This window comes from Contarinia nasturtii, unplaced genomic scaffold (assembly GCF_009176525.2).
Source record: "Contarinia nasturtii isolate CC-2019 unplaced genomic scaffold, AAFC_CNas_1.1 Cnas_scaffold_928, whole genome shotgun sequence".
Lineage (NCBI taxonomy): Eukaryota > Metazoa > Arthropoda > Insecta > Diptera > Cecidomyiidae > Contarinia > Contarinia nasturtii.
Window position 1 is genome coordinate 4,350,092 of NW_022198275.1, and position 27,446 is coordinate 4,377,537.

Below are 27,446 nucleotides of genomic sequence, written 5' to 3' on the forward strand. Positions count from 1 at the left end.
CACATACGATTGCGATTTGTCTTATTGGTTGCGCTGTTTTTGTCTTTGCACTCTTTGTTTCCTTCTTGCAAGCACTTTCAATCCCTGTTCTCATCTCTTGTGCATGATATGCTCTTTTTAGTTGGTCATCATATGAGCCACAATGTTGCTTAAGTGAGCGCATTTATTAAATGCTGACACTTCGCTTCGTGCACACAGAATGTACTGATGGAATTTTATAATTGCTGCTGTTATTACCATCGAAACATTCTGACATGTGCAATGTATGAGTATGTGTAATGCACTGTTCAAATGAACACAAATGTGTTTACTCATGATCACTGCATGGAAATGTGACTTGTTCGATCCTCGAACATGCTTCGTCGTCTCTTGTTGTTCTGGTTAAATAATTCCTGAATAAAATCGGAGATTAATGGGATTAAGCACACATATATTTAAAGTCGTCAATGAGATTGATTTTATTCAGGTCGTCATCTCGAAATAAGCCAATTGTGTCCAGAAAAGGACGATCATTTTCATTAATTTGCATTTGAATTCATTGAGGTTCTTTTTAGGTTGTAAAAGAAAGAGAAATGCACAGACAGACAGAGATAGAGAGAGACAATCGGTTACATGTGTTGTGGATTTATGGTGTATAATATTGAAAAACGATATATGAGCTCATAATGTGCAATGTATTGCGTGTGAAGTGCACTGGTATATAAAGACAGTGACAGCGCATAAATATACAGCATTCCTTTGATTTTTTTTCATCGTCTCTCGTAATGTTTAATGCTCTTTCGTTCGTTCATTGTTTTACACGTAAAACGTAGTAATAAAGTACTTCCACACAAATACCAATGAACAAGGCTTCCTCACCTATGAATCGAATTTTGTCTTTTGTATATATAGCCAATGCAATTTCAAAGCAGCATACGCATAGCACATACATGCACGCAAGCATACACCGTATGATGCCGTGAAACATAAAAACAAAAATCTTGCCCGAAAAAGAAATGAATACATCTTTTCCGTTTGTAAGTTTTACTTTGGTGTGCGTTTACATTGGGACCGTACCCGGTTCAAAAGATGAAATGCATCGCATAAGAAAAATAAACGGCTTTGAAGTTGTTGCTATCCATCGCACATTCGCATATGGTTTACGAGGCTAGAAAGAGAGACGATTTTCATTTGGTTTGTCGTCTTCCGATAATTCTTCTGTTTCCATCAACGAAACAAACTTACGAAGAATAAAATAAAACACATTTCTTTTACAAACGACAATATATATGTGCACGGAAGAGCAAGACAGAAAAAGAGAGAAAGAAAGAGAAGAAATTATAGCGCCAGAATGTGTGCGGTACAAATACAAGCGAAAGACAGAGCAGCACACTTTACGCTGCCACTCATTTCAGTATGCATTCGCCTACTACTACTAATAGTATTACGAATTCACGCCATCAACGAAACTACTAAGCGCACAAAACATCGTACACACATACAAATACAAACACTAACTCACTCTCACTCCGAATAAAGCCAGTCCGAATGAACCAAATAAAGCAATAGACCGAATATGCCGTATATTTGGCATGGAATGTTGTTTGAATGTATTGTTACTACTGTCGTTGTTGCTGCCGCCGCTGCTGTTGTCGCTGTCGACCGTATGTATTTTAATGTAATCGCACCGAAAAAAGCCAATTGAATGGAATGATAGAGTGCGACACACAGGAGTGGAAGAATGAAATGTGCTAACACATGGTACACAACTTGAGTGTGACAGAGAAGTGAAACATGTATGTATGCGTACTGGTATTGGTATGAAATACAACAATTCAAACACGTACGGAACAGAGACAAAGCGATTTCATAAGCTACATGTGCGAACGGTGCAAAACGAAATAGTTGATTGCCTGCTGCTGCTGCTTTGCTTTTCGCTTCTTGTGCTGGTGTGCTCCGATAGTTGATGGAGGTTTTTGGTTGGAATCGTGCAACAGAACGTCAGTATTATTATGAACGGTAACATCGTTGAATCGTCGCAACTAACGTCGTCTCATTTATAGTGCGTCTCCTCTTTACAATTCATAGTATTCGCTTAATTCATTTCATTTCGAGTTTCATACATCGAACGAAAATTAATAAACTCTTCGATACTTCGAAATTTTGAATTGACATTTCAATTAAATAAAAAAATCTTGATGAATTGCCTCATGTGCATTTGATTTCTTTAATGAAATAGTTCGTTTTTTTATTGTGTTATTATTTGTGCATGTGTTTTTTGTGCTGTTATATATGTATATTTCTTTCGCAAAACCAGTGTGAATTCGAATCGAAATCAGCTTCAAGAATTTGAAATTCTTCATATAAAAAAGAGACAAAAAGACCAAAAGTTCAAATAAAAAGTTACAAAAAACTGACAACGTGAACAATAACATTGATAATTGAATGATTCAAAATTGGCCGTTTCTTTTATCATCATCGCCCCTTTTTTGCAAAATCGAGAGCGAGAAAAAAATGTGTCTTGGAATTTAGTCACATGTGTAGGCACAAACTGTTGAAAGAGAAAAACTTGCCGTTTTAGTGCGTTTGTTGTAGTGAACCTTTTGAATTCAGATCACCACTGTTTGTGCACACTCAATACTGTTTACTATCCACCATCGATTATTAGTACAGAAAAAAAAATACACGTACGGAGCAACGAAAAAACAAAAAAGATCCGTAAAAAACCAAAACAAAAAAGACAGACACAAACATATATACTATCTCTCATTGACTTCGTGTGCCGCCAGTGTTTTACAATTCACCAGCCGATTTATCTCAGCAAGTTGAGGCAAGTTGTGCGCCTTGAAGTTACTGTGTAATTTGTAAGTGAAGAGAACAAGCGAAAAAAGCATCTATTCGATTTATTACTAAGAGAGAAAGATACATTATTTGTGTAGTTTTTTTTTCATCTCCTTCATGTTTTTGTTGCTATATTTATGTGTTTGCATCAAACATTCAGAGGAAAAAGTTCCCGAAGAAAATACGAACGTATGCAGAGGAAAAAAAAAACAAATTCAGTATGCATAGAAAAATATTCGAAATAAAAACGAAATAACCGCAGAAGAGTAAAAAAAAATACATAACAACAACACACATAGATATTTCTGTTTGAAATTACAAAAAAAAACTACGAGAGAAGCGCGTAATGAAATAACAGCGCAAAGCAAGTGATGTGCATTTTCGTTGTGTGAGAAAAACATAAACTAAACAGCTAAAACAAAACAGAAGACAAATGAATAAAAAACAACAACATACAAACTGAAGCATCAGCAGCACCAGCAAACGCAACTCAGCTAAGAGAGAGAAAAAAAGCCACCTGAACACTGCTGAAGAAAAAAAAAACAAGTCATACACAATATTTTTGTATGAAATAAAATTAATTGTACGTGGTTTAGTTACAAATTAGTAGTAAAGTAACCGAATGTATTGTAGTTTTCGGTTGGCGATAATCTGTACCATTCAAACAGAATAAAAAACTCATGCGTGTTTGTGCGTTTCATTGAAGAAAGTTATTGAAAGAGTGTGGAATTGACAGTAGAAAACCGGGCAGAAGAAGAAGGAAAAGAAACAAAGACTGAAGCCGAAACAAATAAAAACCGATTAAATAAACGCTTATAATTTTTTTTTCCTCTCTCAATTCACCGATTTGTGCAAATACACATCTCAACCATACGCACGCATCGATACCATCGAGAATTAAATCATTACACTTAAATTGTAAATGGTGAGTTAATTAAATATATTTCTAAGAATTGTCAAAAACCTTTTATAATCCATAATCCCAAAATCAGCCAAATACTCAAACAAATATATGTACTCCATCATTTCAATGGAATACGCAATTGAAATCAAATGCGAAACCAAATAAAAAAAGAACATATAGACATTTCTCACTTTACCGAATTTTCACGTTAATTAAAATGCCGACCACAACACACCGATCATCATCGATTCAATTGAATTTTTCGTTCTCTTACATGGGAATCCAACAAACCGATGAAATTCAATGGAAACAATGAATTAAAACCAATTGCACGTGTGTCCGTGTGAATTATTTCGACTGAAAAGTTTTCTTTAATTGAAATCTGGATAAAGTGCAAACGATCATCACCGCAATTAGTTTATTGTTTGGCTCAACGTAAAAAAACCGAAACACCTTCAACCTATTGTTCCAACCTTTGAAGACGAATCGTGCCGATCCCTTTAACTTTTTGCTCCAAACGATTTTTTTTTTTTTTGGCAAATATGCATTTTTCGTGCATCTTTTTAACCTCAACAAAATTCGTGCAGTTTTTTTTTCATTCCACCGAAAACGAATCACTGCAATGAATGTAGAACGAAATTCAATACCCAAACTAAATGTATTCGAGAATTTAAATGTATTTCAGTTACAATACACAAAAAATACAAACAAAAGACCAAAAGATAGAATGAAAATTGAGAAATCATTTAATTTTTTATGAGCTTTCGAAATAGTCGTAAGGTAATACGACACAGAGAGGGCAAGAGAGCGAGAAAGAACTAAGAAGCAATGGCCACTAATATTAATGGAATAGAAGTTGTGCGTTTAAAATTTACTACGTAAACATTTGTAAAACTTACAACACACCGAATCGAATTGGTGATCAATGTGAGAGAGCAACAGATCAATTGTATTCGAAATGTGTGGTTACTATACGTTGACCCGTACCGAAGTAATTTGACGAGCACACAAACGCAATTGAAAAAAAAGAGAACTGAAATTCAGAATCGGCGTTTCTTCGAAATCGAAACGAAACATTTTATTGGGTTAAGTTATGCTTAGCCGTTGATGATTTCGTTATGGTCACACTTTTCTTCTCACGGCCACTTTCAATATTGCCAAAAATGAAAACTGATTAGCACGTTTTGTTCAAATTGAAGCATTCAGTTCAAATTCACACACACGCACAAATCGCATGTCACTTTGTGTTTATATTTCAATTTGCTTGACATCAAAAACTCTACAATAGATGGATTGTACACATTCCGTTACAATGTTGAAGTTACAGGCAACACCAATTTCAGTGCAAAAATAAAAAGGAAGTGGAAATGACGCATTTAATAAATCAACTTTGACCAAGCGAATTAAATGTTCAGAATTTTATTCAACGACGATATCTGAAGCATTTTATTTTGTTGACAAATAAAAAGTTTTATATTGAGTTTTTATAAGTGACCATACAAAACAATCAAAAAAATATTTTTACCAGAAATGAATTGCGGAAGTATAAACTTGTAGACTGTGAGTATTACAAATTCTACAAACGATTCGATGGGATCCATTCGATAAAAAAAAGAATTCGTTGTATACATTTGAACATATCGGAATAAAAAGAATCTTTAAATCAATTTAAAATGAACATTTATTTGTTTTGTTCAATCGAAATTAAGAAAAGTACCGCACTCATATGTTTCAATTGTTTTGAGTGTCATGCATTTGGTTTTTCAAGTGTCAAAAATTGTTCAGCCGAACGGTTTAAATTATTATTGTAATATTGACATTCACGCGACCGAATACAATTTGTTCGTCGTGCCGAACATTTTCGATTTGATTTGAATTTATGACTATTTCTTCTTCTTCTTGTATGCATCGCATACATGACACATAAAATAAATCCATAAATGTGTTTGTATGCAGACCAAAAAGACATTGACTCGATATTGGATATGATATAGATATTGTTTTGGTGTTCATGTGTGTTTTGTTTGTGTTCCATTATTCACTTCCGATACCACCGCAGGCTCTGAAAAAAAAATATATAAAAAAAATAAAAGCAGTGCAATCACTCATTTGTATACACATCGTACATAATGAAGCACCAACTGGAGCGAAATGAAAACCGAAACCCATCAAACAGTTTTTAACTTCCTTGTGTTTCAAGCATGAATTGGGCTGCACTCATTTGCCAGTTTGAAATTTGCTCGAAGCAAATTAATCCTCATGATATTTATGTTTAATCGCAAAATTTATGGCAGGTTGGCTAATAAAAAACGGTTTTATTTGTATGCGCACAGCGTATTTTTTTTGGCAATGAGTTAATAATCGCAGCTTATCACGAGCGCTTTCAAATAAAAAAAAAAGAATCTTGACAAGTGTTATTTTTCGGGCCGAAAAGTTAAATATTATGGTTGGCGCTAGTGAATGCTCAATGAGTGAGCGCGCGTATTTTGAAACACATAAAAAGAATCAAGAACGGCATCATTGCAATGGATTTGCACTTAAATAGCTTCGTCAATCGCCATTTTTTTTGTTTCGTTAGGAAACGTGAAAATGTTTCCATGTAACCGAGTGTCGTTGACAAGACATTAATGGCTAAAACGCTACTTAATCGACGCAAACACCGTCCCGATGATTTCACACTGTTAACGGGTGTCTACACTGCAAAAATACAACGTGCCATTGCGATTGCATATAAACAAAAGCAACAACACCAAAACTCAAGACGACAACAACAGAAATAACAGCAACGACGGTCGCTCGATTACCGCTCACAAACTCGAGTCATAAAAACCAACAAAAAAATCGCTCAACTCAAGAACCTGTACAATTTTCAAAGAGACAAACCATACGCACATTGTTCGGGTTTGACTACACAGATATAAACAGAAGAGAAAAAAAACACACTCGATCTTGTTTGGTTCGTCGGTGTCGCTTTGCCAATATCTATATTTAACGGCTCAAGCCACTAGAAATTGTATGTGTCGGTGTGCGGCAACGGCGTAGTTTTTCGTAGGTTTCCTTTTTCGTGTTTTGTACATTCGTTTGCGTCACTGTCTGGAAATATACCATTGATCGTTTGTGTGTGTATATTTTTTTTTATTCAATTAATGAAAACTCAACAATCGAAAACTGACTGTAATTCGCATATGTGCATAATTCACTTTACTTCACTTGCTGCGCGCATATTGCAACGATGAATCGTATCTTATTGCATTGACTGGGGTTCGAACGGCAATGTTGTTGATGTTATTTTTCTTTCTTCATACAATGACGGCAATGGTGTGCGTACTCTCCCTCCCATTTCATTTATCTTCTTTACTCGATTTTCAAACCAAAACATTATGGAATAACAAAATAAACCCGTACAATGAATTTATTGTTTCTTTCGAAGTTGTCGGTTTTTTCGCCTTCAGTCCTTTTCAAACAGTTGTTTTATCGGTTTTGGTCTTTTTTTTCGTGTGCCGAAAATTTCACTGTGAGTTTTTGACCGAAACAAAACGCATGTTTTATTTTGCAAGCAAAAAAAAACAACGCTCACATCGCAACAACTCGGCTCTGCATTCCGTTGACGCAAAAGTCAGAGTACTTTCAAATTTCTGGCGGCTTTAACATATGTCCGCAATTTAATATCGGTGTTGTATTTTTTTTTTCAACTGGACCGACTGTTTTACGCTGTTGCTTTCATTTCAAAAATCCCAAACACCTTACAATCGGTTGATTAAGGTTTTACACGCTGTTTGTTGTTGATCTTATTACTTCATTCATATTTTATGAGATACATATATGTAGTTTACAGACACGAATGAATGCGTGCCATATATGTTTATAGCATTACAAATACACGCACACACACATCAATCAATATTGTTCATGCATTGATTTTCTTTTTGCTTTCGATGAAATTACATTTATCCAATTTTGAATTTATATCATTTTAAAGTGCCATCGACCCTTAAAGCTGAACATTTGTAGTGTGTGTGTGCGTGTGTGTTCAGAGATATCGGGTTATAAATGTTCGGATAATTTGACGAACACAACTGAAACCCTTTAAATTCAATGATAATGTCTCGCACCAGATGGTTGTCGCATGATGGTCATTTGACATTTTTCTCCATAAAACAAATCGTTTAATATTCTCTAGTTGTTCATTACGGTTTATTGTGCTGGCGGCAGTAGCAGGTTTTAAAAAGAAGTCTTAAGCAATGAATCATACATTGTTTGAAAGTTGAATTGAATATACGGCACGATTTATACCGTCAAAAAAGAGAAAATTCAGCGATATCAGATTAACGTGATTCGACTAAATATATCAAATAAATTGCATTTTTTCCCATTTATTTTGCCTGAGTAATAATCTGAAGTTGTGAAATTTGAGATCAAATCATTTGACAAATCAAAAAATCATTCGAAATTCGAAAAATTCATTATTGATTATATTTTATGAAAATTAACAATTTCCTTTTTACATCTTTTACACAGGTGCCGAAACGGACGAACAATGTTTGTATCATCCGTATATAACCCAAGCGACGAAGATTCATTTCGAAATCCGACGAAATCAGTACAATACTCGTAAAATTGTACGATTATCCAAATTAAAAGTCAATACGAAAATGTTGAAAAAAACATAAAAACTCTTTGACCAAAAGAAAAAGTACCGTTCGACTGTAAAAACATAAACACGTAATAAAAAGTGCACAAGTGTCTCGTAAAGAGAGACTTGATTTGGACAGCGTAAATTAGTTACACATATAAAGACAGTTCCATGGATGATAGCAGCTGCAGTTGTTATCAGCCGATTAAAACAAATACTAGGCAGCACTTTACGATGGAACGACCATCTATATTTAAATCAAACAGAAACGGACTGTTGAAGTTCCTGGCACGGTTTTCAGGTGAGATATCGATTTCAAATGTCCAGAACAAAGCAAAGAATCAACTCAATCAATTTTTGAAAGTTCTCGTACTCTTCATTGAGTCTTAAAATGGTGATGGATTTTATTTTTAAGTGGTGATGGGTTTCAATTAACGTTTTTCTTTTTTGCATAACTTTTAAGTCTAGTTTTTTTTAAAGTAATCAAATTAATTGAAAATTAATTGGTAGCTACAATCAAATAAATTTTAATTTGGTGGATTTATATAAAAAAATATGATCCAATTAACAAAACAGCTTCTTATGATGTCAACACATTCAAGCGATCGAGCTCTATACATGATCGTTCGCAAAATGACTGCAACACTAAAAATGGAGAACCGTATAATTTCACATAATATGGAGATTGGCAAGAAGCTCAGTTTTTAATTTTGGCCAGAATAGAATGATCACGTAATTTTCAGTCATGCATTTTTTTTCTGTTCAAATAAATTTGAATTGAAACTGTTGCCAGCGGTAACAAAATTGGCTAAAAAAACCATTTTTATTCATAAACAATGGCCAAAAATGAATGCAAATTTTTCAAAAAATCCAATCCAAATAAAAACCAAATCGATAGTGAGAATTTGATTAAATTCGACCAAAGCAGTAACACTCGAGGCTTGAAAAAACATGATCAATTCGCGAATACCGTATAATAACCACCCACGAAAAAATGAATGTACGTAAGCAGTGTTCAAGCAAATGATACAGTCAATTAGTAAATAAAATGAGAACGATGCTCGCAAATGTTTCTCACTCGCAGGTCAAAAGATCATATAAATGCCTATTGACCATACATCATACTTGAATTGGCGCCTCAAATACATACGCAATGCTCGCTCCGGCATATTTGTTGATTGAATTTCGAGTGATCAAATTATGAAGCCAATTTCGACGGTAAGTTTCTCACATGAATTTTATGGTTTTCCTCGTCAAATTACAAATATAATGCGAAAATTTTAAATAGCTACAACTAATAAATGGCACAAAGTAGGCCAGATCATAAAAAAGTCGACATTTATTGTAACATTATGTTTATTTTTTTGAAATTCTTTCTCTCTTTCTCTCTCTCTCTCTGCCTCAGTTTACATTACAAAAATATTACATCATATTGCTAAATATTGTCTAAAACGTTCGACGCCGTACAAGCCATAAAACAAATCAGCTCCCGTTTCATTTTCCGTTCATTCAATTTTATGTGCGCAAACATTCTCCGAGTGTCATTCACCAGTGTTTCTGTGCATATGTTTATGCTTGTTGCAATTTTAAGAACTTTCTTTGAGCATTCACTAGATTTCGCAATGCTCGAGCACGTAACGAAGAAGAAAACGCAGCAAACAATCGTTTTTGTTCATTTCTCTTTTTCATTCGCCGACTTGGATTTCTCTTTTTATTCACAAATCGAATGTTTGAACGAATTAAATAACAATTGAGCGTAAAAAAATTCGTATTGTGATGTGTTAGATCGATGTTTGAGTAGAATTTTATCGATCGATCGATTTTCATTTATGGGTGTAATGTTTCCATGTCTCGAAGAGAACTACCAAAATTCACGTCTATTTCTTGAATAATTCATGAAACGTTTCGATTTTCTAAGGGAATATAATTTGAAAAGGCAACTAAAATTCATTGACCTTCATTGCCATAGAAATCGATTAAAAAAAAAATAATACGATATGGCACTTGTCACGTTAAAATTAACCAGCCGATATATAGAAAAGTGTTTGTAAAACGCGAAATTGTGCTCTCCACCCAACGACCATGTATCAAAACTATTCAACTAAAAATACTGACACTTTCTCGGTTCACTAATTTCCACATACACACACACACACACACACACTTTTATATAGACATAAATTACTAGCAGCAGGCTTGTGGCAGTAAATTTACTGGCATTTATGCTGTATGACAATCTATCGCATCTTCGTTTTAAAACACCAAAATAGCATATTCAAATTTTATTTCACCATAACTAGTCATATCAAAGTATGAATGTTGCATGTGTCTTTATTCTTCGGGTGCGCTGTTGTTAAGTGCCTTTTTTTACGGTTCAAGGCAGGGGCAATGTATTGATGTTTTGGATGCATGTATAACAGCAACAACAACAATATCAATACGACTGCTATTTTCGGTTAATCTGGAGATTTTCCTGTCGGAATCCATACATAAAATTGCCATGAGTATATTTTAGGAATTTTATTTGGTGCGCGAACGAGCGAAAGATAGAATCAAGCTGATGAAAATTGTACATTTACTAGCGTTTATGATTGGAAGCAGTGTAACAAAGTAAATATTACTAGATCTGCATTTTGATAGCAGCAACATCAGATTCGTCACTGTCGACAACTTGGAAAAACTATCTTCAAAGTGGCCCATGCAATATTCAATGGCACATCAAGTCGGGATCTTCCACATGACTGAGTTCTCGAAAATGCACGGCATTTTTTTCTTGCTTATTTCAAACGCATCGTATAACTATTTGCTTCGTTTAAATTTCAATATATTTTGTGCAATTTGAGTAAATTTATGATTTCACTGCTTTCATATTTTTAGAAAATAGCAGAGAGAGAGTTCAATGTCGTCACTTTGTAATAGATGTCAGAAAACATGACGTAAGCACAAGACCAGTGACATCCAAAGTAGTCACTTTTTAAGCATGGTCATAGCAAGTGCAAAATACAATCAGCCAATATAAACAAATAGTGACAATTACGTAAATTTTTTTTTTTTTTTTTTTTAACAAAGAGTGACTCTTTTGAGCAGGTATTTCAAAGAAATACATATCTCTATATTTTTTTGTATGATTTTGTCACTTTTCGTAATGTTCATTTTTTTCCCTTCATTTGGTTCGTTCTTTTTGTTGTTTTGCTGTTCAAACATTAGATGCACTACGCATTGAAAATTCTAGCGAATACAATTAAAAATTGTTCACGAGTATTTCTTTATTACAATCCATTATGTATACATATTTGGGGCCAAGTCATATAGAAGTGTTAGTTGTTATTGAAACAACAAAGTGCTTGTTTTGCTCTATGAATGCGATAACTTATCGCTGAAACAATATTGAATTATCGAATATGTACCAATTGAATAAACGATAACTAAAAGCAAATACGCCACATGTACGCACGTACTGAACGGAGTTGTATGGCAGCAATGATGGTGGCGGCGGCGTAGGCGGCAGAAAAAAAACGGTGTGTTTGTCTACGGGGAAAAAATTGGCTCACAGTGAAACAAATGCCACACTAATAAATGTGATTACAGTCAACAGAATTTGAACAGCACAAAGCAACGGTAATGTGTCGCAGTCAACGTGAATTTAACAAATAAAAATTATTCCAAAAACCGTTATGGAATCGTCAACTTTTCTCACAGCCCGCTCATTTTGATATCGATGCCATTGGCTGTTTGTCTTTATCTTTGTTTTACTCTAGTTTTTTATGCTTTACGTAAATTGTTTTTTTTTTTTAGAATTATGTTATTATTCCAAGAATGAATTTCTCGTATCAGTTCACTTTGATTGGGTTCTCACGTATACATTTTCAGTGGATGTTGTCGGCGTTTTTCTTATGGGCTCCACGGACTAATGAAAGCGTAAAATTCTTACAAATTGTCGGCTGAAACATGCATACATATCATATTATAGATTAAGAAGCCGACCGAACAATGCTGAATGGATTGGCCATTTTGAACATGTAGAATGAAACAACTCAAACGCTCACATATCATCAATGTGAAACTAATACATTCATTTTATGAGATGGTCGTACACTCGATTGATTTTGTTGATATATTATTTACGCATTTTCAATTATCGGTACATTCAAACCGTGAAACTTGAATGATTGGGTCAACGAATACACGGAAATGTTCTTGAAATTTGTGCACGAACAAACACATATACATTTTTTTATACATTGAAATAAAAAAAAAAACACATTAAAATCGATTTTCTATTAAGATAGAAATATTTATTTAAAAAGTGAAATTACATATTTGCGATAACCGTTAGATTTGTTGTGGTCGCTTAAACTCAACACTCTATCCGAGTAAAAGCTTGTCTACTTGCATGCCATTACAAATGGTTTTGATTGTTTGCTTTACGGTGTATAACCAATAGAACGAAGACATAAGCTCAACAAAAAAGAAAATCATTAAAATAACACCACTTCCAAATGAGTTTTTATTTTGACCGCCAATGTAATCGCAATTTACCATTATAATTTGGTATGATATTTTTGGAATCGAATGCATCACAATTTATGACAAACAAATTTTATACACAAAAATTATTTGGTATTTTGAGTGTTTTTTCCCCCGACGAAGAAGGGGAGTTAATGAGCTAGAACCAAATATTGTGTGCAACTGTGCACTAGCTGGAAAGGAATGTCGATTAACGAAAAAATAACTTTTCAGTTTCTTTTCTCATTGGTTCACCTTCTTTTTTTATTTCGTTTCATTCAAAATAGACTACCAAAAGAAGCGACGACACATGGACAAAAAAGAAACGACAATGTATGGCAAGGGTTTGCTTTGATTTGTATGCGACACTCTATTTTGGATATTTTCAAAATGCTAAAAATACAATTCAATGTCAAAATAGATTATTTCAACAATTCTGCAGACATAAACATTTCAAGAATAACCAATTATTTTAAAATAAAATTCAAATGACCATATCAGCTGAAGTGTGTTTTCCGCCATTCAACTTTGGGCCAATTGATTTTTCTAGCACTTTGGTACGTTTTTGAAGAGTGAGCGCGGAACCAAGCTGCAAACATGACCACAAACAACAACAGCAAACAACATCAACAAATAAAATATACTGCCACTGCCACTGCCACAAGAAATGGATTGCCATTGCATTGTGATTCCGACACATAATAACGTGAGAGGGCGTCAATTAATAATGTAATAAAAATAAATTATCCGTTGCATTCATCACTTCGTTTCTTATTCTTCTTGGTTAAAATTTGTGTGCATTTTCGGCGTCGACAGTATTTATTACGCATTAGTTGGTTGTTACAGTTTCGGTATTTTGGCCAGCATTATTCGTTGGTGTTCGGATTGTAATAATTTTCGTTTGGTAAATTAATATGAAAACAATACGAAAACAAGATCCAAAGAGTAACCGAAAAATAATATAATAAATTATCATCTAAGACGGTGCCGATCGCACCAAATGGAAAATGTACAATAAACTACATACACACTGACACTAGAGCATTCGGCGAAGTGACCGTGCCGAAAAATAAAACCCGTAGAATCGACAAGGGAAGAAAGCGAGGTGTTTGAGCGATTTTTTTCTATCTCTCTCTTTCTCTCTCTCTCTCTCTCTCTCTCTCTCTCTCTCTCTCTTTCGATTCCACTCACTGTGAACATTTCGGTTCACATTATTTTTCTTACATGCAACTGTACCACCTGATGCCGTGCAACTTCCATGCATAACGCCTCGATGTAACAACAAAATTTAACGCTTTTCGAAAATTTAAATTGAAAAATCCGAAGCCGAAATAACAGAAATTGAATACATCGAAATACATTGAATGCATCGAAACATGTGCACGATTTTCCGGCATTTTGGCCAATCATCCAACATTAAGGCCAAAACAAAAATAGAAAATACCATCATACCAAATGTGTCTATACGCTTCAATGATATTTTTTCTTCATTTTTGAATCCATACATTCAGCCACTACTCTAGCTCTATTGATAAGCCGACACGTTGATGTGTGGTCACACCATTACTGTGCAACTTTTTGTTCCCTTCTCTCATGACTTCAATTGCCATTAATCACCGGTGCCGGTTAACACTTCGAAACAATACCGACCATGTCAAACTAATTAAAAACGTCATATTATATTAAGTGGCCAGAACACAAAAATCGCTTCGCATTTTCGTTTTCTTTTTGGTTCAGCGATGCAGTTGCAATTGTTTCATTTTTATGTTGATGGCTTTACTGCATTAAGTCCAAAGAAATTTCTTTCAACTTAAAAAAATGCTCATTTTTTGTCGAAATTGCATGCAGTTTTTTTCATTAACGAATGTAATAGCCGGATTGAATTTATTTTAAAAGCATGTATAGTTACAGAGAATATAAAAAAAATGGGAATTGAACAGAGAAATTCGAAACAAAGCCAATTCATTTTATACTGATACATCCATTTAGTGATAATGAACTGGATCAGTGCTTGACGAAAAAAAAAACTCTTTGATATATTTTTTAAATGAATGAGCGAATGTATGAATGAAACTAAAAAATCCATTCATACATTTTATTCAAAAGTAACCAACGGATTGAACGACGTGAAAATGTTCACTTTATCATTATTATTATTTTTTGTAAAACATAAAAAACCCCGAAAAATGTTGATGTTTTCACGAGCCCATTTTGTAGATTACAAATTTTATTTATTGACTTGAATAAAAGAAACTAAAGCGATGTTTATGATGCTTGAAATTAAGATAACTTCCTTTCAGCTATTTTACCCCTCTCTTTCTCACCTGTTCCAATTGCCAATTAAAGCATTCGGTTTAAAAAAAAAAACACCGTAAACTTCAAACCATGTGAATTTCTACGGCATTACACCGTCATAATCTATTCATAACACTAAATGATAGGATTCTATCAGCTGTTTGCGTTGAGATAAAGAGTGTCATTTTTTGACTTTTTGCAAACTAATCGACACGTTTCGAAAGAGCTTACTTAGCGAACCATAAAACCGCTTATCAAAAAAAGCAGAATTAAGTCGCTTCTTATTCTGAACAGATTTGGTATTTAAAAAAAAATGAAGTTACGATAGAGGGAGAGAATGGAAAAAACGCAAGAAGCATTCAGGTGTTTTATTAAAATTGGATTAAATTTGTTATTTCTTTTTCGTTGGATGAAATTGGTCGCGTGATGCTTTCAAAACTCCGGCTATCTCCTGATTTTGATGGACACGAACCGAAATTGCATTAGCCGCTTATCTACGGTAAAATATGCACCGAAGTGCATTCTTTGGAAACTTAACTAATTGAAGTAGACCATAACACACACACATGCACCGATTTCAATTATATTATGCAATCATTCCCAATGAATATTCATGCACAATTGAAATTGAATCTCTGCTTGTTTTTTTCTTCTTCTATTTTTAAACGGCACTCAATGGAAAATAATACATTCTCATCTTTTTTCCGTCTGTAAGTTGATTACTTGGGAACACGAAAGATTCTCAACAAAAGCAAAAAAAAACACATCAGTTCTTTGATACCTTCAAAAATACAGACTTTTGTAAAATGAATCACGTAAACGTCATATTTCCAATGGAAAAATGTGTCCATTACTGAACTTGATTTGTCATAAGACTTGATTTAGTCACTTAATACACATTTACTGTGTGAAGAAAAAAAAAATAGCCATTGAATCAAATTATCTGTATTGGATAAGGCACACACGGTCGGCGTGCGAAAAGGCAGAAAAACGATCTTATTAAATTTGTGTCAGTGCTATCAATTCCTTTATCGCAAAGCCAAATAAATAGTCAGCGATAAGCAAATAACACCTTTTATTCAAAATACTGTGGTATCGTGAATGCGGGAAACCGTGCGAACGCGTAAGCAAGCTGAACAATCGATTTGGTCTTTTTTTATCTTTTAAAGTGCTTAGAACAAAGCGAATGTGTAAAAATGAGAAAAGAACACATTTTGTGAGATAATGCTAAATGAGTGCGACCATAGCATGTATGCATGTATCATTCATTCGTGTTCTGTCCATAAAAAGTATTCGACCCATACACAACTTGTTGTTTCATTTCCAATATCTTTTCGAGTTTTATTGTTGTTGTTGTTTTTTTTCGGTCGCTTGGCGAACCAGTTTTGTTTGTATGTGACAAAGTGCAAAATTGAATGACGCATTGTTCTTCGGGAGCATTCAAAATGGGAATTTCTGATATAGAATTACGTTTTGGTCATAAGCGATTAACAATGTCCTTATTTTTATTTTGATAAAATATTTTGATAGGCATAATATTCTCATTTCACGCAATGTGACAGGTGAATGTATAAGTCACATGAATTTTGGTGTGAAATTTGGTCACACACTTTGTCTTAACAGTTTCGTTGCATACTCAAGATTATTTGTACAAAAATTCGAAATGCATGGTTGCCATTGAATTTGTTGATGATTTCTTATTCCACTAGGCTGATTTGCAATGCATCGCACCATATCCAAAATGATATACTGCACGAAACAAAAGCCGTTCACATGCAATTGTCATCTACTTGACAAACATGATCATTAGTGCAATTCCAATTCCCGAACATCTCAAGTGGAACACAAGAAACATTCACTTACTCACAGCACAAAAATTACAATTAAAAATGCAATTTGACGTACAAAAGGCGTACGCGTAGAAGAGAAAATCAATGAAAAATGTTTTCAATTGCACTACTGAATTAATCCGATTTAAATGTGTCTATGGGAGTGACTTAATTGGGCTACTTTTGATTGTGTTGTGAAAAATCGCAATTAAATTGAAAGAAATTAATCTGGCCACAGAAGAATAAATGAGTAGCTTAAAATGTGAAAATGGTTCTTATATTGATTTGATCGGCTCATCATGAAATGAAATGTATTACGGAATTTAGTGCAAGATGATAATCAATGTCGGCGGTATGGTGTTGCTTACGGCACACACATTTCATACCAATATTGTAAAGGGAAAAGAAGAAATGATTAATTTGTAAAATTACACTAATTAAAGAGATAACATCAAATGGAGAAAAAAAATATATATCAAGTAAAGCAGAAAAAGAAATACAATTTTTGTTTGTTCGTTTGGAAAATATCGTATGTGGAAGGAGAGAAACATATGATATAAAGAGCGCGGCTACCATACATATTAATATCGAATTAAATGTGCATGATTCAGTGTTTACATTTCTTCCGAATGCGATTGTAGTAAGAGGAACTGTGAGCGAAAAGATACACACAAACATACACACACCTATCGTATATCGCAAACATTATGATCGAGATGAAATGGGAGACCACATATACGTGATATAGTTCACTAACATTTTATCAGTTGCGCCATTCCAACAACCACATCATCGCTGCGCTTCGATTTCATTTTGCCGCATGAATATTTGTGTGAATGAATGAAATTAAAGACGAGGCACGGCGGAATTAGCCAGCCAGACAACAACAATAACATCAAAATCTAATTAAATAATGTTGAAATGAAGATGGAAAGAATGAAATAAATATATATATACCGTCGCACATTTGCAAGCATTGGCACAGCACAGCGAACGGACAAATAATATGGTTTGCGCACGAAACAAAGTGAGCATTACCGAAGCGCAGCAAAGCAATCTCTCGCGCGCCAACTCTATTCATAAACTGATATTGTTTATTTGACGTTATTATAGCGCACACACACACATACTCACATATCAACATCATATTTTGAGCATAGAAGCTGAAGAAGTGAGAGAAAAACAAAACGAAGAAGGCGAACAGAAAAAAAATGAACAGTGCGAAAAGAGCACTGCACAAACTAGGCATTTTACATTGTAATTAGAACTGTTGTTTGTTGCCTAGCTTAATTTTACAACTGAATTTGTGAATCTGTTGAAGTCTATGAGTATTCGCATATGCAATTCCATTCGAACGAAACTGGTGAACATTGTTGTTGTTGTTTTTTTTTTGTTCTGATATTTTTTGCTTCTTGTTGTTAACCATAGATTTCAAGTCCAATTCGATTTGTTGTTTATGTTTCGATTGTTTTGTGTAACGGATACATACTAGTATTGCACATTAACAATATCTACTTAATGGCATTGGTGGTGGTCGCAGTCATCGTCGACAACGTCGTCGTCAGCGTTATCGTCTTCGCTGAATCGCTTCTATATGGCGCCTATCAGTTTACGCGTCTTGAAATGAACAGCAATAGCAACGATCGCAAACTAAATGGAAAATCTTTGCTTTTTATTACAAAACGATTACCGACAATTAGATCAATAAATAGATTTTGTTTCGTCTTATCCACAATTCTCTGAAAGCGAAAGAGAAACATAATCTATTTGCCTTTGATGTCGATTCATTAACATATTAGTCGAAATAAACGTGTTAATTAAGTGCGAACCAATGGAAAACAACGCCTCTTAAAACAAATTATATTTGTGTAATGACTTCTTTTGCTGCTCATTCGAGTTCTCGAAACAGAAAAAGAATGTGTCGGCACACGTTTCTATAATCGATCGCACTTTATTCGCGCACGCACCAAAGACGTGCTTTACTTACTATCAGAAAATGCAGACAAATTTATTTTTCTCTGGCTCGAATCTTACGCTGCTCCGATCCACGTTTTTCATTGCATGAATTTAATTACTGGCAGGCATGCAATTTCACAATAAACCGAAATAAAAAAAAAACGACGGAAAATATCAACGAATTTATAATTCATAGAGTTTTGGCGTGAATAACCCGTAACAAAACATGATAATGCAATATTCACTGGATACTGGAACATTGTAGTACACTATAGCTCATGCAGTCGCATGATAGATAGTAAGTGCAATTCAGTTTACACATCGATTCGGCTCAGCGCAAAAAATAACGACATGCGAATAGAAAAAGAACCACAAAAAGAATAAAAACATTGAATTAATTACGATTTTGACCTTCATCAAATCGGAAAATTAAAATTTTAACAGTTTGTTTGCATGCGGTGTGACCATTGAACGTTTTACCATTTTGCTAGACACTCTTGGGGTAATCAAGTGGAGGTTTTTTTTTGTATTCGCGTCACACACATTCGAAATGGACGAATTTATTTTTTTGTTTTGTGTTATCATTGATCGCTACTTTCACCAAATTGCAACGAAAGACAATTGAAGTAATAATCGGCACATTTCAATGTTCATAAAAGATTCTTTGACAATGGAATTATATACTATTAAACCATCATAAAATTATCAATTACAATGAATATTTTAGCAAGGAAAAAACCATCAGGCAATACTTTCACAAACCATTTATTACCATGCATATAAAGTTATTAATTTAAACACGAATTCCCGATGATTCGGTTGCTTGTTTTCGCATAAAGCACCAATTATATCGAATCGTTTTATTTTTAAATGCTACATGAAATGCGCTCATTCATAAATCGATTTTTTACGCGTCGATTCGAGAATGTGCCGCGGATAATCGTTTATAACAAAAAATTGTTCAATCGGTTGCGTTTTTTTTTTGTTTTGTTTGTTTCTTACCATCAGGCATTAGCTGACAAATTAATCATATATCATTTGATACAGACGTGAACGGTGTCAACCCCCAATATTTGGCTGTCATCGGCGGAAATTCAAATGACGGCATTGTTATTTTCTTTCGGAAGAAGACGCATCTGAATATAATTACCCAATAATAATTCCAAAGCAATAAAATTACCCCAAACGAAATCGAGGCGGTTGTTTTGACAGAAAATCGATCAAACAAATATATTTGATTTTCTGACAGCCACTACAATATTGATGAATAAAATGATTTATTTTGCCTGTTTTTTTTTTGTTTTGTAAAAAATTCAAAACTCAATTGAAATTCCCAGTGAAACTGCATTTCTAATGCAAAACCTTCGGTATTGGTTTCAAAAGGTATCTAATTTGTTGTAAATAAAGGTAAAAAATGGCTCATTTCCCAAGTCACATTGACGCCAGTTATAAGTATTCATTTCATTTAAAATTGTGCACTTTTTTCCCTCGTTCGTGTCTTTTTATTTATTTCCATTTTTTCCATGCCACATGGAAATGTTCTTCTTTTCGAATACTGTATCACAGAAGAATAGTACACACACACACACATCGAATAAAAAAAACTGTAAATATAGCATGAGATAATCAAACAAACTGCTGTGTGCATCTACTGTGGCTCAAAATGTATCAAGTGGAAGAGAGAGAAAAATGCAAACAACGCGGGCGCTTAAGAGAAAGAAAATGAACACAAAAAAATCACCTCATAAACATGACAAAACAAATGCCAACAACGTGAAAAGACACACAAAACATATTTAAGCAGAAAATTTATATATATATATCCATCGTTGTCAGTAAACAGAAACTATTTCATTTGCTTGGCATTCTTCTTCTTTATTTTTTGTGCTATCTATTTTCATTGAAGATTCTTCGGGCTAATTGTCAGCCACTGTGTATATATGTGTGTGTGTGAAAGCATCATTTTGTGTGATACAATGAAGATACCCGTGTAAAATGTTTAACCATGTTATAAATTTCCAATATTTTCCCATCTATTGATTGTCTGTTCAATTCTTTTCGGATGGTTTTTCTCCTCACTTTCGTTTGATTATGTACATTTGTTTATATGCAAACAGAGGAGACAGAAAAAAAGTTAAACAAATACACGAACCAAAAAGAATATGCTTAAGCAATCAAAAGCGACGAAAATGTCGAGCAATTTTTGGTTTGAGCGCCAAGAATTCGGTTTGATACATTTTCATTCGAATGCATCGGAAAATATACAATTGAGAGGTCAAATAAGTGGCCATTGTATGACTTTTTCGATCGACGATGTCATTGGCATGGCATGAAATTCTCTTTAGCTTAGACGAAAAATATACACATTACTTCTCACTTTACTGTTTATCTACAATGTCTACTGTTTGTATTTCACATTGTAATTCAAATTGTGCTCTTCTTTTCGTGTTTATTTTCACATGTGATCATAATAAAAAAACATTTATGCAACCGCAATGTTAGTTCAGCCGGAATTAGTTGTGCGCTTTCTGTCATTCATATGCAAATCTCTCTCTTTCCGTCTCTCGTTCACTCGTCCAAATGAGATGCAACATTGCTGTAAATATCAAACCAATTGAACAAGCACATCCCTGACGTTCGTGTGTAATCGATTCTGAAATGGCTCGCACAAATCAAACAAATGCAGAAATCATATTTCAACATAAACTCTACTGAGCCACAAAAAAAGACGAACAAAATGATGCAAAGGATAAAAAGTTCATAGTCGCAATTGCATAGAACAATGTTCATTGTGACACGTCGAGATTTTCTTTTTTTTTATTCGAACACCCAACAAGCAAGTTGCACTCGGTTGTATTATAGACTTAGAGCAGCGAACTCATTTTGATCGCACTCATCGTTTTCATTGTGATTGTATTTTTAAAAGAGACTTTTACAGGTTTGGTGTTTAGCTCGAGTTGCGATCAGCGATCGAAATGATGTCTTGTGTATATTTTCGTTGTGTGTGTGTGATTCTTCTGAATTAAAAAAAAATTCGATTGAAGAAAGAAAAAAAGCGACACTATTCGTTGGGCTATAATATTATTGTGATATTTACTTATGCAAGACATCGACGCCCACACGTTCAACTTTTCAAAGTCTCTTTTAGTCTGTCTCGCTTGTGCATTTTCTGTGGCCATGCACTTCGATTGTGCTGTCTTTTGCAGCATTCTTTCTTTTTCTTCATCTCCATTTATTTGTCCCTTGATCAATTTACTAATAACTCCATGGAATTTCATATGCTGTGCAGTGTACACACATTTAAAATTGTGATCGTTTCGATTAGGTGACATTTTTTTGTGTTTTTCTGAAATTCTTTAGTGTTTTTACAGGTTTTTTTTCTTCGTCTTTTCCTTTATTTATGTTACACGGAGCCTAGTGTCTCTACCGTTTTGACATTCCTTTTTTCTCACTGTGTTTACTCAAGTCACTTCGTTCACTCTCTCTTGCACTTTATTCAACTGAACATCATTTCACACGCCGTACCAGACACTCTCTGAACAGTAGTTTGTTTAAAATACGTAAATAAAATTCTTTTAATCGATCCATTTTTTTCATATATCGCTTGTATTCTTACGTTCTTCATGCCGAAACGGCGGACTCGCATCGGTGTGAGAAAAGTTGACAGAGCGATATTCTTGGAATCACTCGAAATATGTAAACAAAAAATCGATGATTTCTAATAAATGAACAGTTTACTTTTTTTACCATCTGTGTTTTCGATATTAAATCGAAATTCACCGTCAAACAAACAAACATGTTTGGATACTAAAAATGTACTCAAAAATGTAAATACAGTGTTACTTGATCATTTTTTTTCGGTTAGATAAATAAATCGATCTCATAATAGTAACAAAATACAGTTTGGACTAATACTCTAAATACGTCAAAAATACTCATGGCACATTCCGCACACCGTTGTATGTTTTTGCCAGTAAAGAAATTGAGACTCCGGCTAGTGAACAAAAAAAAATGCAAAAATTCATTACTAGAGCGCGAGCACATAACATCATGTCATAATTATCACTCAAGCGGAAACGTTTAATTTTACACATCAAAAATGCAATGCAACTGAACAAAACAAACAACAAAGACGAGGCAAGAGATGCAACAAAATAGCATCAAAATGAGCATATATGATTGCAAGAGTATATCGGTGGTGTCTTATTGTTGCGTCTCTCTACAATTCTGTTATGATTAAATTGAGGCGGTTATTTTCATTGTGTTTTTCGTAAGTTCCAGTTTTGCACATACACTGAAATGGAAAAAAACTCGCATTCAAAGTTGACGCCAAATTGTAGAAATGTATGGCGTTGTGTGTGCAATGCAGACGACATTACGCCTTCGATGAATATTCTTCATTTTTTTATGAAACTTTACGATCATATTTTCGTAGCTGACAATTAAATTGGTTTTATCGAGCAGCGCGATGACATACATTGTGTCTGCATCACATTGCAGATGATTCAGTGTCTAAGCATTTTTCCGCAACAACATTTCCGCAATTATTTTCCGTGTAGTAAATCCGGTTCGTAGTTCGTTGGTGTGTGTGTGTGTGTGGTTGGTTGTCGTTTGCATGAATATATTATCAGAATTGGTGTGTATGTGTATGTAATTATCTGAGATTTATGATAAGAATATAGTCAAAGGAGTCTCGGTTCGATTAATAAATGTGTCTTTTTGCATGTAAATGAAACCCACACACAGAATTCAACAGAAAACCATTGATTCTCACACATTGGTTAGAAATGTGCAAGCATTAAAAGTCTATACGAATTGAAATTCATACACGAATGTGATCTATTCATTATCACACAGCGTACCAAGTTTGTAACATTTTGTGTGAAATTCTCAATGTTGTAAACAAAAGTGGATAAAGAAGAAGATGGAAAATCACATCGATGGTACAATAAAATAATTACAAATTACAATTGTCGTTATGCATCGGAGAAGATTAGCCATAAATGAATTTAATCGGTTTTTAATTGAAAAATCACTTATCATTTACACCACGATAAATGTGAAATATGGCTTAATTAAAATTTTATAATTAAAAATATGACTGAAAACAAAACAAAAGCACCCATACAATATTGCTGCGATATTCATAGTGTTTTTAATCGCCCATTTACAGGCGGATACACATACAGTGAATTGAATAGATACTTGAAGCTACTTCAGTGGCAATTCCATTGCTGCGTTTACATGTTTATAGCTGCTTTCCTTTTTCAGTCATCTGAGTTCTTTGTTATTTCGATACATAAACGTACGCCCGTAGAAATCGCTTTTTAGACAAACGCATCCATTGTTCCATTGGCAGAAAAAGACTGTAAACCATTGAATGAAATATTCATGGACGTAAAAAGCCGGTGGGTAGAGGATGTTGCGTAATCTCATTCGTATGCTTGCAAATAGTCAAGTAAATAGACCAAAATGTTTTTTTTTAATCAGCAGCGAAACATGAGATGTATTAAGGAAATGGATTCGTATTCCTATATTGGCAATGTATTTCAATCAAGTGGGTGCCTTAGATCATGATTTGATCATCAGTTTATTGTTCACATACAAACAAATGATCTCAAATCCTTCACATTTAAATCGATTTTTATTTAAATGGCTTGATTCTTATTTTTCAATGCGACTTTCAATCAAATCCATTTTTGTTGTATCGTTTGCATCGAAAAAGGGAATGGCGGTCAAATTATAAATCACCTGAGCATGAATCAAGAACAATCCAATTAAATATGGTCAATTTTGGTTTGAAAAGGTCGCATATTTTGCTTTGGCCAACCATAATAGCAATTATATTGCGTAATTTAAATCCAACATGTGCAATGTGTTTGATACACATTTATTGCAAGCGTCGTTATTGGCCATAATCACGAATGTGCAAAATGAATCATGCAAAATTAGCCATAGATAAAATATCAAGAAAAACAAAAATAACAACAACATCGCAGTCCGGTTACAAAGCCACACACCATTCACTTGTGGCGTTTCTTTATTTCTCTCTCTCTCGTTATATTCAATTTGTTCACACTTCGAGGAATTTGGAATGGTTAAACTAAACAAATTGCTATTATTTCTTGTTGAATTCCACACATTGATTGCACTTGACTGTCGAAAACGAAGACAACAAAAAGTAAATCAATTTCAACAAAGTGATACGATGAATGCCGGCGAGTAAAGGTCTGTTGCACATTCGTGATTTTCTATTTAAACGAGAAATTCGAAATAAACGACACACTTACAATACCATGTGTACAATATGAAGATTTCCACCTTGTGATTTTCACGATTGAAGCTCATGTTGCACGTGTAAGGTTGAGCGGTCAGTTTGCTCCCCCAAAAATTAAAGAAAGATAAATAACAAACGATAGAAATCATTCAAAAACGATTACATGTAAATTGAAAATGTTGTGATGAAACACACACACACAGAGAAGGAAGGAGAGAAACAAAAAAAGAATAAATCGAATACTAGTCGATTGTAAGAAAAACCGCGAAGTGCGCGCGCATAGCGACAGGTGAACTTAATCAACCATTTTGAAAATGATTATTGTTCAAGAGTCATTTAACTGGGAAATATCGCAGCATTTTATGTGTGTGTGGTTTTGTTCTAATAAGTTTACTCGTTTGGCATTGTCTACGAGTAAATTTATTTGTGAGCAACGACCAAACTGTCGAAATAGACACAATACAACATGGGACGCTAACATAGTAAAAAAAAATACAATTGACAATTGTTTGCTCACTAGTGTGCCACAAGTGTCGCAAAAGTCCATTGCTCTGATCTAACCATGTCGTTGGTTTTTCATCTCTGTGTCGTCGTCTTCATCGGCGATCGAATCAATGATTTGATTATATTGTGTGTCGCGATGCAGACTTTTTCATTGTTCATTTTCTATGTTGTTGTTTTTTTCCCTGAAAATTGTTTTTTCTTCTTTTTTTCGTAATAACCTTTCTCTTTTCGAAGCCACATTTCGACACATCATTCAAGAGAGATACATTTAGTGTGCGCAACGGAATTACGTTAAATTTTCAGTGTAATGAACCTACTACTTACACCGTATTACAATTGTTCATCTCTTTTGTTCTCACATTCAAAACTCTCATAAACACGTATAAAATGAAGTGCGCTGCTAATGCCTGGGCCTGGACGTTGCTTTCGACGAAATAAATTTTCAATTTCTTTTTGCCAGAACACAATTTGTGTGAAAGATAGAATCGAAAAAGCAACGGAAAAAAACAAATAGAAATAAATTCACTGATGAACGCATTTGAATTCAAGCTTATGACGGTAATGACCGTTTAGAACATAAAACCAGACACACGCGCTAGATTACAACGATATTTGCTTTGAATTGCACGAAAGATTTTATAAATGCTGTCGCTTCCATAAACCAGCCAACAAATGAAAACCAATCGAAATGAAAAATTAATTAAAGTTAACATCGAACAGCGATATATCCAAAGCATTTCCACTTGGAAAATGGTCTTGCTTCTTTTGCCGCGGGTAATGAAAAATAAATATAATGTATTTTCGACGAGCTACTAAATAAAACAAGTCAGATTACACAACCGATCACCGTATGAGACCAAATGGTGGGAATAGCTGTAAGCACTAATAAAAAATATGGTGATCGTTTTGGATTTTAAAAAGATAATCTTAATATTGTGAATTATTTTTGCAAAGCCATACGTCATCGGTGAATGGATTTTGTGTGTTTGTGTGTGGAAGTGACTGTAGCGATCCGTTTCCCATGGCGCATCATACACAGATACACACCGCTATAAACTATAAATACACTCAAAAGTCATCAACGATAATTTTCTTAATTTCATTATTATTGAATGTGCTTATTTTTCGAACAGTACACAACATCGGTGCCGGAGGCTATTTTAGTAGTATTTATCTCGAAACCAATTTCGTGCATTTCGTTTGTTTAATATGCATCCGTAAATGATCATTGCCATTTTGTTGTGGTGCGTATGCAATCTGTAGATAAGTGCTTTGCTTCTACACCGATTGAATCCGCCCTTAAATTGTTCACAGTGAAATGAAAAGAATGCTGCTACATGTCTATGGTAAACATTTTTGTTTTTATGTTCAACAATATAGTCAACGTGTTCATCGTTATCGTCACAATCGATTTTCGGTACTGATGTACAAATTACAATGATAATCAATGATGATTATTATGGACAGGAGCGTTAAATAAAGACCGGGGTGATATAAAATTGCCATAGATTTCAAATGTGACACAACCAGATATCCAACGAATAAAGAACGAAAGCGCAGCACAAACGCTTTGAATGTCAAATCATAAGCATTTAATTTGTGGCCAATCACATGGCCAATTATGGGTTTCACCATGGAATTATTGGTTTCGACCGATGCTGAATACATTCTTTTGGGCTTTAACAAAATCACACGGTCTCGGGATTGATCCTTATGAAAATG

General features: G+C 34.1%; 1 protein-coding gene across 2 annotated transcripts in view; it reads left to right on the forward strand.

Annotated features, from left to right (window-relative positions):
• Positions 1–2,071: 2,071 nt before the first annotated feature.
• LOC116342894 (protein spitz-like) overlaps positions 2,072–27,446 on the forward strand; it is a 77,160-nt gene continuing 51,785 nt past the window's right edge. Inside the window, exons 1-2 of one of the 2 annotated variants that reach the window (XM_031770689.1) lie at positions 2,072–3,745; positions 8,243–8,658. In XM_031770689.1, the coding sequence (XP_031626549.1) occupies positions 8,529–8,658 (130 nt within the window). In that variant the 5' untranslated portion in view covers positions 2,072–3,745; positions 8,243–8,528. Of the gene's footprint in view, positions 3,746–5,084; positions 5,285–8,242; positions 8,659–27,446 lie in introns of those variants that run through there. The other variant, XM_031770690.1, reaches the window with a different exon arrangement.